This window comes from Thunnus thynnus, chromosome 20 (assembly GCF_963924715.1).
Source record: "Thunnus thynnus chromosome 20, fThuThy2.1, whole genome shotgun sequence".
Taxonomy (NCBI): domain Eukaryota; kingdom Metazoa; phylum Chordata; class Actinopteri; order Scombriformes; family Scombridae; genus Thunnus; species Thunnus thynnus.
The window spans coordinates 9455114-9475206 of NC_089536.1; the positions used below are offsets into that span (position 1 = coordinate 9455114).

At 42.9% G+C, this 20093-nt stretch overlaps 1 protein-coding gene across 17 annotated transcripts in view; it reads right to left on the bottom strand.

Moving 5' to 3' along the window:
* Window positions 1–19215, bottom strand: part of LOC137171524 (calcium/calmodulin-dependent protein kinase type II subunit gamma) — a 40597-nt gene extending 21382 nt beyond the window's left edge. For 6 of the 17 annotated variants that reach the window (XM_067575515.1, XM_067575512.1, XM_067575516.1 and 3 more), the window contains exons 1-6: window positions 18944–19213; window positions 16708–16802; window positions 7336–7395; window positions 3352–3406; window positions 3094–3159; window positions 1053–1125 (exon numbers count right to left, since the gene is read on the bottom strand). In XM_067575515.1, coding sequence (XP_067431616.1) covers window positions 1053–1125; window positions 3094–3159; window positions 3352–3406; window positions 7336–7395; window positions 16708–16802; window positions 18944–19008 — 414 coding nt within the window. In that variant the 5' untranslated portion in view covers window positions 19009–19213. Of the gene's footprint in view, window positions 1–1052; window positions 1126–3093; window positions 3160–3351; window positions 3407–7335; window positions 7396–16707; window positions 16803–18943 lie in introns of all 17 variants that reach the window. The other 11 variants (XM_067575509.1, XM_067575511.1, XM_067575507.1 and 8 more) reach the window with 3 other exon arrangements.
* Window positions 19216–20093: the final 878 nt, after the last annotated feature.

A 20093-nucleotide genomic window follows, 5' to 3' on the forward strand; every position in this document is an offset into this window, starting at 1 on the left:
GGCATGGGTTCGTAGCCATAGAAACCACTCGGGAGTCATTTAGGCAGCGCTGCAGACTGCATGCTAAATGGAAAGTGTACTTAGCAAGAGGCAGCGTGTGTGGCAGCGTTCTAAATGGCCGTTGTTTGGGCAGTAAGACATAAAGGGCCGCAGTAAAAGCCCACTCAGGATAAAAGGCCAACAAATCAGACAGGCAGCGCTGGAGGTAATAGCGTTATTCTCCGACACAGAGCGCACACATACACACACAAAAGCCGCCCACACACGTCTGAGACATCCCTTGAGATTGTTTTTTCCACACGTTGCGGTCTCTGCTTGAAAAAGGTACAATTTAATACATATCATTATTGTCCAAACCTATTAAACCAGGTTAAGTAGAAAACTGGAGGTAGCGGAGAAGCTCTCTTCCCCTACTCTTTGCATTTGAGCCTATCAGCAATTTGGGACAACTCAAGCCCCTCCCCTGCTGTTCCATGGGTGGTGTGATGTCAAATGGGTTGTCCTGGCAACTCCCGAGGTTCATCTATGCCTTCACCTCCTCTCTCATAATAGACCCCCTTCACGACAGCACAAAATTGTGTGTCTGTGTGTGTGCATGTGTGTGTGTGTGTGTGGTGTTTGAGTCCTTGTCTTTTCCTTGCCATAGGTGATAGACAAACTCTTCCACGTGATCATGACTCACCATCTCTGCGCTCAACATGAGCATTCATACACGTGTGTGCATGTTCACATATACAGACACACACACACACAAAGAGATCTGTCAAGGACAGACAAGCTGACAGATCTGAGAACAGATAGAGGAGTAGAGGGTAAAACAGTGGATGACAGAGGGATGCAGGGGAAAAATAAAAGAGATGGCAGCAGAAATGCAGAGGAAGAGAGAGAGAGAGAGAGACAGACAGAGAGAGAGAAAAAGAGAGACAGAGAGAGAGAGAGAGAGAGACAGAGAGACAGAGAGATGGAGCAACCGAGAGCCATCTCTGTGTTGCCATGGCCACGAGCAGAGGTGTGTGAGTGTGTGGTTGTCACGGTAACGGGCAGCCACTCACCTTGAGGTCTCTGTGCACAATATCATGCTGGTGGATATGATTGACACTCTCCAAGATCTGACTAATGCAATGACTATGGAGAGAGAAAAGGGGACAAACGGAAAGAAAGATGTGTCAGTCGCTGCCCTTTCATCACAGAAAACTTCACATACACACATCATTTGTCAGTGTGCATGGTCTGGTTACAAAACTGATGCATTTCATTACAACATTTTTTTAAAGCTATTATCAGGAAGAAAAACCTGGTATCACTCTTGTTCACAAAATTATAACACTATGAAACTAGAACTGTTGTTCTGTCACGTTTTAAGTGCTGTTAAAAGGTTGGATTGATCAAATGCTGCTTCAGACAACTTGTATATATGCACATAGTGGGTAAAAAAAACAAACCTTTAAAATGAAAAATGAAGAGCTGAAACAAATTAATTGGTTCGACTATTTTAATGAATTATTCATTTGGCATTTTTGCTTAGAAAGTGGCTTAAACAGCACATAGTTACAGCTTCTTAATTGTGAGGATTTGCTTCTTTTCTCTGTTTTAGATCATTGTTAAATGACTATCTTTGGGTTTTGAGCTGTTGGTCGGACAAAAAGCAATATGAAGATGTTACTTTGGACTTCTTTAAATTGTTACGGGCGTTTTTCATATCTATACTCTATGATTTTATAGATCAAAAAAAAAATGAGATGGAGAAAACAATCAGTAGATTAATTGATAATGAAAATCAGTTGCAGATCTATTAGGATGCATAAAAGCATGTAAAAACAGAAGAGAAAAATCATTTGAAGCCAATGGATGTTGAATTTAATTGTAAGTTGCATAACAAACGTTTACTATACAATGACTATTCCTTTTCAAAAGCATAATACAGGCACTGTAGTTTAAACAATCAATACTGAGGAACTTGTGTGGGAGGCGTACACCACAGAGTCAATAAATCTCTGTCCCAGTAGCAATTTTAATAATGGGGGCGTCAATTCAGCTGCCATCAATACCATTGCCATTATTTCTCAATTCTGGCTGGTGAGAATGTTTTCACACTAGCCTGGTGAGTGTGTTGGCTCATGATGGGTCTTGTAAAAAATTTTCCTACAAGCCAGTATCCAACCACCTTATTAATGTCCTACGCATTGTGGTGTCAGGCTCCATGATTCCACCGTTTCAGGCTCATGTTCATGTCACGTCTCTGGAAAAGGTTAATGGGTCGAAGGTCGGGCCAAGCTAGAGAAAGTGTGGCTGAGGCTTAATCCACGTGGCTTGGTTTGTGTGCGTCTGTGTGTGTGTGTGTGTGTGTGTGGGGGGGGGGTTTCTGTGTTTCTAAAGCCCCCCCAGTGTGCATGAACAGACAAAGACCCCTAATCCAATTGTACAACAGACTCCATAAGCTGCACACCACACAGCCACAGGGAAAAAAAAAAAAAAGAAGAAAGAACGGGAACTGGAGAAGGAGGAAGTAGCGAGGAAGAAGAGAAAGCTTAAATGTCACAATGTCAAGAAAATGTCAGGAAATAGTGAAAAATGCCCGATACAATTTCACAGAGGCCAAGGTGACATCTTCAATTCTTGTTTTGTCCGGTGAACGACCCGAATCTTAAAAGACACTCAATTTGAAATAAAACAGAGAAAAGCAGCAAATCTTCACGTTTGAGAAGGCAAAACCAATATTTTTAATATAAATGACACTATCAATCAACTGATTCTCAAGATTGTTGGTGATTTATTGACTGTCGATTGACTGATTTGAGTAATCAACTAATAGTTTCGGCGCTCCTTAAATGTAGAGCGAGGATGGAGAGTGACGCATGTGAAACGTACAAGGATGGCAAATGAGAGACAAGTATATTGATGCACTTGTCGGTGGGGGTGGGGGGGGGGGTTGCATTTGCTGACAAGAATATAAACAAACCAATTATATCCACCACTGTGTGTGTTTATGCTCAAAGAATGAGAGCCAGGATTCATATATTTAATGGAGTTACTCTGTGCGTCTGCAACAGAGTGTGTGCGCATGTACGTTTTAGCGACATACGGGGTGCTTACCTGGCATCAGCCTCACTGTAGTACTCCCTGGCTACAATATCTTCAAAAAGCTCTCCTCCTGTCACCCTGGGAGGCGGAGAGAAGTATGGAAAGAAGGAAAGAAAGGAAGAAAGAAGGAAAGAAAGGAGCAGAGAGAGAGAGAGAGAGGTCAGAGAGAGAGAAGTTGTTAGCATACACAAACAAACTGCAGTCACGCACATGGATAAAATGTCACAGCGTGTGTATGTGTGTGTGTGTGTGTACACAGAATATACTCACAGGTCAAAGACTAGGTAATGAAAACCTTCCTCTGAAATGCTGTCATGGAGTCTCACTGCAAGAGAGACGGTGAGCAGTGAGACAGAGATATATGTAAATACTGGAGTCACAGTTAACAGAAATAAGAAACTGTAGTTGTGGACTGTTAAAAAACGCCCCGTAAATGAAGGTTAGAACGAAGAAAAAATAAAAATAACTGAAGAGAGAAATGAACCAAGGCAGAATTGGAGAAATCACTATCAATTATGGCTGTGATGTATTGATTTTTTCCCCCTCACTATGGTGATATGACAGCGCAGCCAGTGGTTAGGTGGTTAACCACCATTTAATTAAAACCCTCACACACACATGCTATGATTACTGAAACTGAGTGATGGTGCTGGGAGTTTTACTCGGGGACAAGTAGTTTTTCAAAATTCATCTTTAAAACAAAAACACCCCTAATATGACAAATTTCTATACAGTTCGGCGTAGCGGCGCTGCGGCCAACTTGTGAGCGGCGGGGATTGTGGTTTATGATGCGGCACATGACATGAGCGATATTCCATACGAGAGGAACCTTAGTGACGTACTGGAGGTTTTATGTTCCTGCGAATGCCTGTTACATGCACACCTTCATCAATCAACTCATTATGGCTGTTTCTTCTTTTACCAGTCCTTCCTGCAATATTCAAATGTATTCACTGAGAAAAAAGTGTCCAAAATGTTAATGTAGGGATATTTATTTAGGCAGTAAACACAGGGACCAACCACATGTAGCAGCATTATGGCTAACTGCATATGGAACTTCATCTGGGGCAGTTTGCACGTCGGTTTGTTTACGTCTGAGGCTGTGGATGGTTCGGCGTCTGTTCGTGTTAGAGAAGCAGTAACTTAGCGGATTAAATAAAACGGTTCATGTCTGCGAGTTTCCAAATGGCAAAGATAAAATGACGAGCTACACGCTGAGCAGTTTTCATGGACAACTGCTGGATGATAGACTTACATACTGTAATTCTTCACACAGTTGGGTGTTGTAATCACATTTTTCTTACCATGTGGAGCTGAACATTTGATCCAGCTGGCCTCGCTCTTTTCTTCCAGTTGATTGTGTGGAAGTGAAACAATCTCCAGGACGACAATGTTGATAAATGCTGTGAATCCACGTGTAGTAGTTACACAGCTGGGATTACTCTCATCTGTGGACACTTCTAGATTTTCCGAGTCTGGCAGCGACAGGTCCGACTGCAGGAGAAGTTTTCCTCTTAAATCTTCGGGAGAGTAGTGACTGAAGTAACACCGGCAGTTTTTCTGAGGTAACCATTATAGTATGTTGTTTTTCCTGATGGTCCTGTTGCCTCTCTGCCTCCATTCTTTGTTTTTTTCTTCTTTCACTTATTTGACCTCCTCTCTGTATACTCCAGATCAAATAAATACGCTTGGCCATTCAAAGTGAAACGGCTCAAGATCGTCCTCATAATAGTCCACAGGATAATCTGTCATCGCACTTAGTTTTTTTTAGTTTATAATCATGGTGAAAGTCAGCCTAATACACGTAAATAAACCAGCATGCGCAGATGAATATGTGGGTGGTTTGGTTAGCCGGCAAACTGCCCCGGCTATAGATTAAAATCTCTATGCGGTTAGCCGTAGTGCTGCTACAGACGGCTAGTTCCTGTATTTACTTTCATTCAGACTCAGACACAAACTTTAGAAGCAATTCATGTAAATTCTATGTACTGCTGACAGGAAATACACCAATATAAACTCATATAAAGGCCCAGTCATGCAAAAAAAAAAAAAAAAAAAAAAAAGTGCTACACTGTGAAGCTGCCTGAATCTTAAAAAATACTGTGATACAAATTTTTGCTCATACAGCACAGCACTACAATCAGTATTTACTGATGTATGTGTCATTTTTACATCATTTTCAGTTGACATAGAAGCTGTGACTAGTGAGCACTTACTGTTTCTCACGTTATTTATAAAAAAAAATCTTGCATGGCTGCATTTTTGTGACAATTTTTTCTGTTACTATTTTTTGAGTTTGACACAGAAAGATGATTTCCTCATTTTTAAACCTTCCTACAAACCTCTGATTGGTTTGGTTGTTTTTCCAACAAGGGAAACAGTTGTCAAACAGCACGATACAAGACCTATGTGAATCTCTGATTAAAAACCAAAACATGCAGACGTGGGCAGTGATTCAGAGCTTTAAGACCAGGCTAGGAAATGTAATGTTTGCAAAGAAAACTCTTGCTACCAGTAATATTATCTGAAAAAATACCGCAGTGATTACAGTAATGAACTCAATGCAGTAGGCACCATAATACCACGATACTGCGGTGAAGCGGTAACCATCACAGCTCTACTGTCGACTTAACTAAACAGCTACAGAATGACGAAGCAGGATCCAGGCAGCAGGGGCCAGGCGTTAGAACAACGGCCTGAGATACAGCTTAGGTTTGGTGTCAGGGGAGCCACAGTTATCGTTATGTAAAATGAATATCAGTTGTATAATAAGATGAAGTAGGATGGCCCTGCAGCAAGAAACAAGAGCGACTGCTCTTTCCTCCTCCTCCCATCTTCTCGCTCTCCCTCCATCTGTCTCCTACTCCTCCTGCTTTCGTCTCTCCATCTGTCTCTTTTTTGTGCCCTCTTTTGTCCAAAGTTTGAATGCGGGCGATGCCAAAATGTGTCAAAAAAGAGGAGAAAGGACAAGAAAGAGAGAAAAATCTATACCGAGTGGGGAAGAGAACAGGGAAAGAAGGCGAGGGGCGAATGAGTGCCTGGGGGGCCCAACAGAAAACTAGGACATGAGGAAAAGAGAAATAAGAAGGAGCGCAGTGGGAAGGTGTCATTGATTTTGTCATTTTCCCCCTCTCTGCCCTTTAACACCCATCTCCTCTGGACATCTCCATTAGAGCTGCACGATGTATTTTATTTTTTTAATCATCAATGCGATATGAATTTCCACAGATGACACAATATTACAGGCTGTGACATCTGAATGGCCGAGAGTCAAGGAAGCAGTCGATGTTTTTCACAAATCTGTCTGACAGAAACTTAGCGAGGAGAGCAAAGATCTGTTCTCACCATAGTCGGCAAGAGGAAGATAACCTTCTGTCACCTCTCGTTCTGACTGCGATCGCTTATTTTGTGTTTCAGTATCGTGTTTAACACAAAACCAGTGACATAATCTAGAAATATATTTGGCTGGACTGCAACAGCGAGGCCAGCCCTATACTATAACTGTGTCTGTCCGTCACTGAGTCACTGACTGACTGACTGAGTGACGAAGTTACTCCGCTGGTTGGCCGAAGGTGGGCCGAAGCCAAGTATCCCAGAATGCATTTTGCATCAATTCACAGCAATGGCGGAGATCAAGCTGATGTAATTTTCGCTGTAGGACTGTTAATGTCACTTTATTAAGTTTTAATATTGCGCAGGCGAGAAAGCCATTTAGATTCAAAGTATGTGGTCAGTTTATCCAAATATTTGAGAAGAGAGGATCTGTGCGCCGTTGCCAGTGTAACTTCCTGTCAATTTTTGCATGTTACACGCGTCGGATACATTTGCCAATGCAAACTTTACACACATGAAACACACTGTATTGGGGTCTTTTACACTCAGCATTAATGATTAACTTGATATAGTTACTGCATTAAAACTATCTTATGGGTTGTGGTTAAGTGAAACCATAAAAAAAACATATACATCTGAACTCAACCCATCTTACAGCATCATATAGTCTACACCCACAATCTGGTGATATGTACTTTAAATATTTTAAATGTTTTTCTAATGTGTACAGCACCTTGAGTTACAACTACTGTATGAAAAGTGCTACACAATTCATTTTATATAATAATAAAATAAAAAATAATTTTATGCCTGCACCAATGTTGCCACATCAGTGATGGTGTGAAGGATTTTATGCTTTAAGCACGAGCGACAATACAGAACCACGCATCATACATTTGATCACATGGCACAGCAACTCACCTATGTTGGGATGCTTCAGGAGACGGCAGATACGAGCCTCTCTCTCCAGCTTCTGATGGTCTGAGAAGGAAAAAAAAAAAAAGTGCACAGTTTAGACAAGTTATATCACATCATGACACCGTCAAAACACTGCTCAACAAGATAAACATATAACTCCACCTTTAGCAAACTATCACTACTGTAGAGGGCGGACATAATATCTGAAACAAATATATACTACTAATAATTCCATATTCCTGTAGTACAGTTATATAAAAAAGCTGATCACTAAAATATTCCTGCAGTAGGTTTTATATTATGTATTAGGTATTTCATCTTTAACAGTGATAGTAGAGAGACAGACAGGGAAGGACATGCAGCATAGACACATATATGGTATGTGTCTTAACCAGTAGGCCAAAAGCCCAATATGTTGCAATTTGGAGAAATTCAAACTCTAAATGTTTAAAGCTGGAACTCTTAAATTGATTATTCGACAGTTTGGCATTCCATCATTTCATCATTGTCACAAGAGGCAAAAAAATGCTGGATTCAGCTTTTTATTATTTTCTTTGTCATATATGATAGTAAACTGAATATCTTTGTGTTTTGGACAGTTGATCAGACAAAATAATACATTTAAAAGAAGTCACCTTTGACTTTGGGAAATTAGAACAGGCGTTTGTCATTATTTTCTGACATTTTATAGATAAAACGATGAATCAACATTGAAAATAATCGTTAGTTGCAGCCTTCATAATGTTTGTTTTTTAATGAGGCTATCAGAGGTTTCAGTTCACTCATCGTCATTGTTAAAACACCCTTTTCAGTCAGTGGAGACTGTCTTCCTGTGTGACTCATGTCCACTTTTACAATGTCCTATGTATGGCATATGTGTGAAAATTCTCTCTGTCCAAAATAAAAGTGTGTGAGACTAATGCACAACGAGTGAATACTTGCTGATTGCTATCGCTTTTGTAGTTTGGTAGTTTGAACTTGGTGCGTCAGTCACAAATAAAGCCAAATTATGTGGAGCGATGCGGCATGTGAACGCAAACATTTATAGGTATGAGGTTATTTGTATCACAGATATAGATCAGTTTTGTGTACATGAGGGCAAATATTTTAGGCCATAGCGCCGACAAATTAATAATACAAACACTGAAGCGGCAGGGTTTGCCTCTGAAAGATAATAGTCACAAGGTGCATTTAAGCGGAGCTCTACTGATTGCATGTATGGTTTTATTTAAGGTAATTAAGCTGTATGGGAAAATTAATGAGGCTGTGTGTTGCAATGGATGCATGAGTTTCAGTGTGCATGCGTGTATGTGTGTAATGGGGTTGGTGTACAGCCCAGTTATAAAACATTGCAGTGTTTGCACTTCTGGTTGGGAGGGGATGCTAGCGAGAACATACGCACACACACACAAACACAAACACACACACACACACACACACACACACACACACACAGATGTCCAACCCAAGATCCTTGTTTGAGGATTTTACTCAATCCTGTAGCAGTATGTGTGTGTTTGCATGAGATGTGGGTGTGTAAACCACATGACACATTTAACTGCACCCTCCCATCACTAAGAGGGCGCGGGCACAATCATACCACAGCCATGCGGCTGAGGTCAGAGGTCACATGGTGAAACTGAAGTATGATGATCCAGTGTGTGTTAGTGTATGTTATCGTTGTGGTGAAGTCAGCTCAACCCCAGAGCTCGATGGCGATTGCACCACACAGAGGGAGCCTCACTAAGATTTGCATTCATTTCCCCAGTGCAGCAACAGCCTCAGATAAAATTCACATGCTGTTGCTGAGCAATCAACTATCACCTCACCCAACTGTTCTTCTACAAATGCAATGCAGTATGTACAGGCAGAATATAAGAGGACGTTGCTATAAAAAGCAGCATCACTTTAAAATATAACAGCCACCAATCCCTCCTCCACCTCTCTGCAGTCATCGACCATCATATCTACCTTTTCTTAGTCTTATTTTGTCTAAATTCTTGCTAGCTTGGTCTAGTTTTAAAGCTGCAGTTAGCTGTTCTGATGGTCTGCCTTCTGTTCTCTAACATGGTGCTTAACTCTCTACTAGGGTTGGATCGGTTTCCAGTTCTGCCGGTCTGGTCCAGTGTATGAGCTTAAACCAGTTTGATTTTATGCGAGCCAACAGAACCAACATGGGTCATTATGAGACATCTAAGCACCTCACATGGAGGCTCCGACATTGACAGGGCTGGCTGCTGCTGCTGTCCACCCAGCTGGATGCCAAAGATGAGCTGGAGGAGGGAGGCTGACCTGAGCTAACAGTGCAGATCTCACAATAACCCAGATAAACCCGGCCGAGCTGCTTACAGTTTCAAGCAGTCTGAGAGCAGGTTGTGTTTTGAAAACAACCTGCGGATACCAGTCTGCACGGCAGCTAGCGGCTAGTTAGCATGGCTAGCATCGTTAGCATACCATAGCTGTGCGTAACCACGGTGTTACTGGTTTAACAGCCAGAAAGCTACACACAGCACCCTAACACAAGAAGAAAAGTTAAGTTGAAGAGAAATTAAGAAGAGAAATAAGAAGTTGTGAGAAATAAAAATGATGTGTCACTCAGTTGTCCTGACTGTGGTGCCGCTACACTCTCATTATGTTGCACTCTGAAGTGGCTGAGTCACATGTGACAAAAAGTGGTAAATTTCAGTATTATCAGTGCGGTCTGGTATTTGGATTCATATCAAACTAGTTTAAAAATTTTCTTACATCGGCCCAACCCTACTCTCCACATCTATGGTCCTGTTCACACCTGGCATTAACATGTGTCTTGGGTGATCTGATCACGTACATTATTTCCATTTGCAAAGACCAAATGCGTTGTTGTTTTTAACCGGCGCGAGGCAGCAATGCACTTCCTGTGCCTAGTCTGCCGGAAATTGAAAGAAGTTTGCAAAGACCTTGGCGCAGGGGCAAAATCAAAACTCTTTGGCCCAAATAGAAATCAGACAGCGTGTTTCGCGTGTACTTCATTCACAAGAATCCATTTGGACTGTTGTTGTGGCTTCTTCTTGTTGTTTCGCACTTTAACATGCATTTCAGAAGCGTCCCAAGAAGCGGCTCTCTGCTCTGCTACGCTAAAAATATTCACCTAGTCTATTTTTGAGAGCAGATTGAGCCAGACAGGAGGTCAGACACAGGAAAGGCATAGAGCATCCCATCAATTTATAAAATAAAACACCCTGTGCAGACTCCTGAATGTATATCACATCACTACATCAACATTACGTCATAACCGGTGGCACCAGGCGAGGAGTCAACCGGTCAGAGGATATTTGACACCATGGACAACAAAAGGTTCATCTTGGAAGTGGAAAATCATAAGATTTCATATGATATGGTGGAAGCACAAAAATCGAGGAAAAATGACCAAATCAACAGCAACAGTTGACGGTTGACAGTTAACGTCGGGCAGGCAAAGTGACCTTTTGTTTGGTTGTTTTTCTCTTTATATATTCATGGTTGTTACACAGATTATCACATGATCTTGCAATTCTCGTGTTATCTCGTGAGTCCAGGTGTGTTGCATGGTACAGGCATCGCTTCTGAAACGTTCCCAGTGGGGTATGACGCCACGCGGAGGACGGGACAAAACTGCGTCGCAGCCGAAACGTCGCGCCTGGTGGAATTGAGGCGTGAGCGATCGGATCCCGATACGTTTTCAATGCGTCTTGGGTGCGTTCACACCTGTACTTGTGATTGGATCACCCAAGACGCATGTTAAAACCAGGTGTGAACAGGGCCTTTCTTCTTCATCTCCCTGCAGGTATAGATTTCCCTCATTTGAGCGAAAACGGAGAATAAGGGAGACCTGAACCTCCTTCTAATTACACCAGTGACGCAGGACAGACACAGACAGAGAGAAGGAGGGAGGATTACACGGAACGTCCATTTGCTAGAAGAGGATCACAGCTCCCCGGTGTGTGTGTGTGTGTGTGTGTGCGTGTGTTTGTGTATAGCCGTCTACCCTGGTGCAGTGTCACTGCAGCACTCACTAATTCATTCAATCTCCTTATTTGTTGGTGCGAGAGTGTGTGGTAGAAGAAGACAGGAAAGAGAGGGCTGGAGGGCAATTACTGGCACTTCCTGCTGCTCTCTAATTGGCCATCTGCTTTGCCATGGGGCGGGCCTACAGCTATCTTACGTCACTGACAATCTGACTGAAAGCTCGTGTATCCAGTTCAATCTGTTTCGGGCACGTTTACATCCAAACTGGAAACGGGAAGTACTGACAAAATCAAATACTTTATTTTTGAGTATCTCGATATCGATAATGTAACAGTATTTTGAGGATGAGGATATTTTCTAGAGTTGGCTATATACCGGCTGCTTTCACGTGCTAACTGCAGTAGTGTTGAACTTGATATCTTCCCATATGATAGTCTAGTTGTAGTACAAATACATACCGATTTTTTTCATTATTGATAATCTATTTTCTCGTTAATTAATTACTCCGCGTCTATAAAATGTCTAGAAAATAGTGAAAAATGGGCGTCAAAGTTGACATCATGTCTTGATTTGTCCAACCAAAAGTCTAAAATCCAAAGATAATCAGTTGTATGACAAAGAAAATCATTAAATCACATTTCAGAAGCTGAGACCAGCTAATGTTTAGCATTTTTTACTTAAACAATGACGAACACGATTATTCAATTATCAAAACAGTTGCAGATTAATTTTCTGTCGATTGACTAATCGATTTCTTGTTGCCTTTTTAACAAACACCAGAATTATACTTCTTGATATGTCACATTGAAGGAAAAAATGCCTCAGTACTGAACCATTTTTTCTATTTAATGAAATAAATGTAACTTCTACTCAAATACATCAGTGATCCATTTTGTCATAACAGAAAGCAGCTGTACAAGAGCTTCGCCACAATAAAACGCAGTCTAAAATTAACTAAACTATCATTTAAATCAGGAAACATCTAACCAAAGAATGTGTAAACAAGACCAAGAATCTGACCAAACTACAAGTACATTATGGGTGGTAATCAAAAAATATTTCAGACAGATAACTTGCCCAATAGGAATATGGCTAGTCTTATCACACTAAGATGACAGTCTGCACAAAGAGCGACTATATTAACACGTTTCAGGGTGTATTTTTCAATGGTTTATGTCGAAGTAACACCCACCCACCCCAAATACTTACACAGGAAATTTTTGATAACAGGTAGAGGTATTTATTTTCATATTTTCCTCTGCTAAAATACTCTAGTATCTTCCTTAGACTGTTACTGAACAACAGCATCCAAGGAGCCAAGAGAGACATTATTTCAGCTTTAGTAATATTAGAGATATTAAGGGAACGTGAAGACCTTTTCTAGTGAGGTGGAGTGGAAAAGCTGAACACTCATGACTCACATGAATTTATTTTAACAGATGAAGATCAACGTTTCGGCAAACTGCCTTCCCTAGATAGATTATAACCACTCTAGACAATAATGTCTCACACAAATGTTATCAGTTCTACTGACAGCGCCTCCCTAAATATCTGTAACATATCTGACTCATTGGAAGAAAGGTTCCACCCACCCATCTGTCACTAAGATATGTTGAACATATCAAAATGCTCATTTAAATTACACAGTATGTGTACTCATCCAACTGTCCACCTAGTAAGAAGTGGGATTTTCACAGTGTAACGTAAATGCACAAACTGTTGCCATTATGGTCACCGTGTGAAGCACTCGCTGTTCACTAGAGTTAGTTTTTGATCAGTGGCAGGAAACACATTCAACGCAGCCTGATAATCACACTGAACCGCCATTTAATTTCACTTCATGTTCATGTTGGCTGAATTCTTGTTGGGAGGAGGGTCATTTTGTTTTGCTCTAAACAATAAGTAATAAGTGACATATCCGTCCCGTTGGCGTCGTTTTCAGTCGACACGGAGGTTGCAGCAGTGGTTGCAACATTCTCACGATGATCAAAGAAATATGTTGATTAAAGAGTTGTTACTTCAGTAAGTCAACTTATGATGCTTGTTGCCACTTTTCATGGATGTAGGTAGTTAGCTACCTATATATGAAGATGACATCCCCATAATCCTGATTTACAAAGCTCTGATTAGTCGACTACTTCTCCAACCGTGGAAAAATAGCCATCAATTAGTGCGACACCAGCCCCGTTTAAATGACTGATCGATTTGAGATTGGGGCACCAATTCAGAGCTCTGGATTTAGGCTACACTCAGGGGGGACAACTGCTGAACCTGAGTGCTTTAGTATTAATACTAAAGAGATACTTTGGACAGGAGGTGAGCAAGGAACCAAGTGAACTGAAGTGGGAATGTAGTTAATTGATTAGCAATATATAACGTTATTATATTGCAGAATAGCAGAACATGGGACAATCATACAGCCCCAGCTCCAGGTCCATACTGTAGGACAAAACAGCCCTTGAGGAGGAAAAGTATTAGGGCAGCGCATTAAAGTGGATAGTCTGTCACACTCTGACTCTCTCTCTCTCTCTCTCTCTCACACACACACACGCAGTGTTGCAGCAGACAATGCAGCAGCCATCCACATTCCAGTCACTTCACTCATCAACAACAAAATAAAAACGTCATTCATTCAGTTCACCAATTAGCAGCGATTCAACAGAGCACTGACACTCGCATCACACTAATGGTGAAGACACACCAGAAGCGAACAAAATGCACAACATTGCCTCTGCCACTTCTCGCTCGGCATTGTGGGTGTAATAAATGCTTGCAAGCTAGCGAGGACCTTGCTTGTTTGCAAAAAAAAAACTGCTTTTTACGCAACCTTCGACATTATCAGACAATTATATAATATGTGGCTTTGTTCCATGATGCACTTCGTTTCTGATTGTGTCTGCAATCTTGGGATCTTCCAAACTACTGCAATAATCTCCTCCACAGATCAACAGCAAGTAAAGACTAAACGCTCTGTCCCACCACTACGTCATTTTTTTTCCCTTTGTTGGTTTTTCAGCAAATCTCTACGGAGTTTGAATTTCACCCTTGTTTGCATAAAGTTACATTTTTTCTACTTTGTGCAATATGCCATTTAAAGCTTATCTACTAATATACTCATTTACAGAATTTCTATGTGATTTCATTTGATCGGTTCTTTTGAGTGATTTGACTTTAGTTCATTGGGTAGTTTTGGACAAATTCAAATCATTTAGTAGCTTTTCATGATATTTTGATTTCGATGCATCTTGCTCTTTGGGTGAATTTTTAATTACTCATTTTCATCTTCCTCGTCTTCAGTCCCTAAAAAAAGCTGCATTTATAAACATCAGTTATAAATGTATAAAATTGGCAAAGCAAACCGCTAAAAAGTAGATGCCTGAACAGTAGCATTAATGACTCTTGATTTTCAGGGGTGAGAATCAGGTGTTTTTGTGCGTGGGTATTGTGTGCCCTGCTGCCCACTCACAACTGCCCCTCAACTGCCTGTAGGCAGGACTATCCCACAGCCAGCTACCTACAATCAATCCCTGACCTCCCATCCTCCCTCACTTCCTTCCTTCTTTCATTTCCTTCTTTTCCCTCTCTGCCTCCCCGTCCCCCTCCCCCCTCCTCAGATTACTGCAGTGTTTACCAGAGCTTTGAGAGACTTACCCACCAGGCCACGCGTGAGGTCACACTCGCCCCGTCAGGCTAAAAAAAACTCACTCAAATCCTACCGGGCAAGCTGCCTGCTCACGCACTGGCTGCCTATGTGTGTGGACGTTGTGTTTTGTGTGCATGTAGGTGCATGTTGCGTCAGCCAGACGGCCTACCGCAATTCTTCTCTTAGCACAAAATCCTCTTCCTCGGCTCACTCTATCGTGTCTCTTTCTCTGTCTCAGTTCACCTTTCTTTCCTGGTGTGGAGTGTCAATGATCTCCTTGCAAGACTATACTGTTAAAAAAAAAAAAAAAAAAAAAAACTCCTCCTCTCCTGGCCGGCTTTCTTCTTCCCTGGCAAACACGCACACGTACACAGGCCTACATTGTACTCCCTGCTTCTGTGAAGAGCCAACAGTTTTCTGCTGAGCCCTTACTTTTCCTCGGTGGGACATTAATACCAGGAGCTGCCCTATGTGGACACTTGATGGCAGGGACAGAACAATAACAGCATTACAACACACTCACAGATGCCTCACAATACAGACATGCTCTATTAGTGTAACTCCTTGCTCTCTCTGTCTCTCTTTCACACACACACACACACACGCACGCGCGCACACACACACACACAACACGAATGCCATCAGACACAGACAACAACAGGGCAAACAGGGAGGCGCCTATGGAATCCGTGGGGTCTTAGTGGTTGATGAGATACATTTAGTATAAGTGGATTAGCCTCAATACAAACCAATCCCCCTTTGCAGAAAGACAAGAGAAAGGCAATGAGGGAGAGAAAGACAGACACAGAGTAATGAGACAGATAGAGAAAGAGAGAGAGCGCAGGAAAAGAGAACAAAGGAAGCCAGGTGTGTGTGTGAATGTCAGGAAGGAGTGCGGGCCTAATTTGTAAGATACAAAAAAATGAGAAAGCAATTAAGTATCTCAGTCTGAAGCCAGGGGAGGTTCTGACACACTGACATGAGCTCACGTCATCGTTACGACACGGCACGCCACGCCAGACGTGCGCGTGTAGGTGCGGAGCTATGCAGAGACCCACGAGTAACGCAACAAACGAAATTCAGGAGTGGACTGCAGAGCTACGTGAATACAACCGAGGCAACAATCAAATTGATAACAGACAAGAAAAAAAAAAGCCTTCATGTCCTGCCAGTCCCTTCCGTGTACCCTTTCCATGAAGCGCTTTTTAGGAATTTGGATCAATTCATCGTACAGCGGTCATCTAATGATATCACAGAGGAGCGATTGGGAGTTATTTAATACGATGTTTAGTGAGAGGGTCATTAAACCATCAAGAGGTTGCTGATGAGAACTCCCCGCAGACACGGTGATTGAATAAAAGATTTCCTCTGCTGTTGGAATTATGGGACTCCTGTTTATGTGCATACTTTCCAGTCAGGGTGGGAGATATGACGATATAGTTAGATGAGAGACAGATTTCAATGTATGTGGTAGGTCATAACGGGCAAAGTTGCAAATCAATAACCCGAACAGCTTTATGGCAGTATCGAATTTACAGGATTTTACCTTGATTTGCCAAGTTCTTAGTTCACAACCATAAGCGGACATTTCCACTTGTTATTTATTATTTTATCTGTGAACTGTTTCTCAGTAAGAATTTTCAGAAACGTTAACTCATCGGTAATGAAGCCCCATTTTCCGATATTCATCACAAAAAAAGCAAACATGCGAGTATTAGAGTGTGTCGGTGTGCAGGGTGTTACCGTACCTCTTGCAGACAGCTTCTTAGTGTTGATGATTTTTGCAGCATATTCCTGTCCTGATGACTTTTTTACACATCTACGCACCACTGAAAAAGCTCCCCTAAGAAGAAAAGAACAAACAACCAAAAGATCAGTTGCATTTCACATGCTCTCTCTCTCTCTCTCTCGCTCGCTCTCTCACACATACACACATTGTGACACAATTGAAAATGCAAACACGCGTGTCGCAGCAATTTGTGTATACTGACAACCTGGGTCTCTCTCTTTCTCTCTATCACACACACACACACACACACACACACACACACACACACACACACAGTTTACAGTCATTACTATCACAGCATCAGCGTACACAAGCTGAAAAGGTGAGCAACAATCAAGAAAACCAGCACCAACATAACAAGCTTCTCCAGTGTGAGTGATGATATCAGCTCAGCTCTTTGATTACGAATGAATGGCTGAGTACTTTTGCCAATCTTTGATAGCCACACAATACAATGCAACCTCCTTCCCCAAAGGAAATTCAATTTGTAACGACCCGGACAAAGAATGGGCTGCACCTCACACAAAAATGGGCAACACTTAATACATTCACAAGGTAACAACGTTCAGTTATAAATCTGCTCAAGCAGAAAAGGAAGTGCATAGCGCACAAAGCAGTGTGCTCCATATAAAACAACTCCTACTCCGAGGAGTTTCATATTGACCTAGATGAATGCTCCATATTTTCACCTGCTAGCTGCTTATGGCGATAGTTCAATTTTGAGCATCGCAGAATAAGTAATTATGCATGTTTTCATAGTGCCTACATCACACTCTATACAACCTGCAGTATCCGGCCCTCTACCGTTTTCCTGAAAGAGGTCGACCAGCCTTTCACTTCTAAGGATGATATATTGAGGCTTGCTACTCTCAAGCCTGCTGCACTCCCGCTCCCAACCACTCTGCTCTTAGTTTCAATTATTTACCAGTAAATGAGAGGTGACAGGTGACAGAAGTACAGGTCAGTGCCTTGACGTTAATAACCTATGACGGAGCAAAATGCATCGACAAACGGCTGCAGAAACATAAGCTGAACCGAGTGGTCAGTCTTGAGCAGAATCAGGAGCAGGTGAGCCCCGATTCACTATGTGGAGGATGTGTAGGTGTGCGTGTTGCATTGGCTGTGCAATCAATGCCATTGATTACTGTCAATTATTAGGCAGAGAGTGGAAATGGCAGCTGGAACTGAGGGCCGGTGTATCTTTATAAGGCCGATGTCGCCCTGCTGCCGCTGGTTTGGGAACATCAGGGGGAAAAAAAAATGCCTTCGCCGGCCAAGAACAACAGATGCTGCTGCTGCCGCTGCTGATGAGGATGATGATGATGAAACAGAGGAGGTAGTGGCCCGGTTTTCTTGCCGTCATCAAAATACCGAGAAAACACGTCATTCCCTCTTACACAGTAAACGCTAAATCTGCCGCTGTAAGTGCCAGTGTAGAAGATTACCTCCGACACACCGCACGACAATGCGTTTATTGATAACATGATGATCCGGCCAGCTGGTGAGCGGAGCGTACAGGCATTAACAGTGCAAACATAAAAACAGCGCAGCCTGGACCGAATAACTTCCTCATTAAGTGATCCAGGGGTACGTAACGTTACTTAACACGGTTACACAAATCATCTGCAGCTGCTCGGAGAAAAGGGGGAAAAAAAAGTGGTCGGCCTAGTTAGCTAGCGACCACAGCCTCTGGTCTGTCGAGCCCGCAACGGAGCTGTCAGACCCGCGGGTCGGTGAAATGTCACACGGCTACGTCTCCGGCGTCTCTCGGGGCCCCGCTGACTGATCCAGCAGAGCAGAAAATACCGGCTAGCAAACACGGAAGGGCTTAACAGCTGTTAATGCACCAACCTCTGGCCGGTCTATTCATCACCATTAGCGACTAAAAGACGCAACGCTAGTGGGCTAACTCGGCTAGTTTATCAATATCAGCGTGGTAGCTCGCTGGCTAGTAACTGAACGTTAGTACGCCCGTTACTGCGGGAACAGCTAGCCGTTAGCAGCCACTAACTGCAGCACGACACCAACTGACAAATTATTACAGCCTTCACCCTGATGAGTCTTTCAGCTATTTAGGGTAGCTACCGCCTGCTAGCTGGCTAACTAGAAATAATGTGAGGCGAGGTTGCGGGGGTGGGGGACAAAACGACAAGACAAACACGATGCACACTGTAACCGTTGCGACTGCTGCTTACTTCCCGAGCTCCTCGTACAGCTGGTACTCGTCGGTGAACCTGGTGGAAGTAGCGGTGGTTGCCATGGTTGGAGCCCGAGCCTCGGGGTACGACGGCGGCTGGCTCTCGTACAGGGGGGTCCGGGAGGAGGGTAGCCTAGCCTCCAACACACTGGAGTACCTATCTGACAGGCAAGCAGGCAAGGCTGAAGAGGAGAGAGCCGAGCAGGGACGGAAAGGGAGGGGCTGGGGAGAGGAGGAGGAGGAGGACTGATGATGATGGTTGTGTGTGTGTGTGTGTGTGTATGTGTGTGTGTAGTAAAGGGGAGGAATCCTCGCGAGAATAGGCTCGTGCAGCATGAGACCAAGGCCTCTAGTTCAATGAAGTCACTGAAAATGGGCTTAAGGCTAAATAAACCAGCTTTTTTTTGGAAAGGGGGGCAGTAAATCATAATTAGGTGACATATTGTTTAAAGGTACAGGAGCACGCGATGGTGCAGATGGCTAAAAAAAACAAAAAACCCAACAAAAAACAGCTTTGACATCCAGTTGCTGTCACTTCTTATACCTTCCAAATAGTGCAGGGAACATCTCAGCAGCATTTTTTACTGCACTGGTTGGGATACACCCAAGCCTGGGTCACACCTCACTGCAGCAGCAAGGCAAATTGTGACACACACACACACACACGCACACACACATACACATACAGATACACACTCCAGGGATCAATATTGATTTATGCAGGTCTTGCTCTCAACACAGTAGGCCTTTCTGAGCCACAGATTTTGTCTTTGCATTGAAGAGCGTGCAGGAGGAGAGAGATAGCGACGGGTAGGGGAATAATACCACTGCTGTATCAGGTTTCCACCGACGAGCATGCACCTATGTTTTTCCACAGTGTGAGGGGCTGTTAGCTTGGCGGCACTAAAAGATGGTGTCACACAGATCCAGAGTGCCTCACTAAATGTTTAATGTGGCATGAGTGGGAGGCCATCAGAGGACAGGCGTGTGGGGCTGGAGGGAGCCATAGAGCTTGAGAGTTAGAGGCCCTGTGTGTGTGTGTGTGTGTGTGTATGTGTGTGTGTGTGTGTGGCTGCCTGCTCAGCACGCTTGCTTAGAGGTGGGACGGCGAACAGCACATAGACACTGTCAGAGAGAAAGAGAGCAAA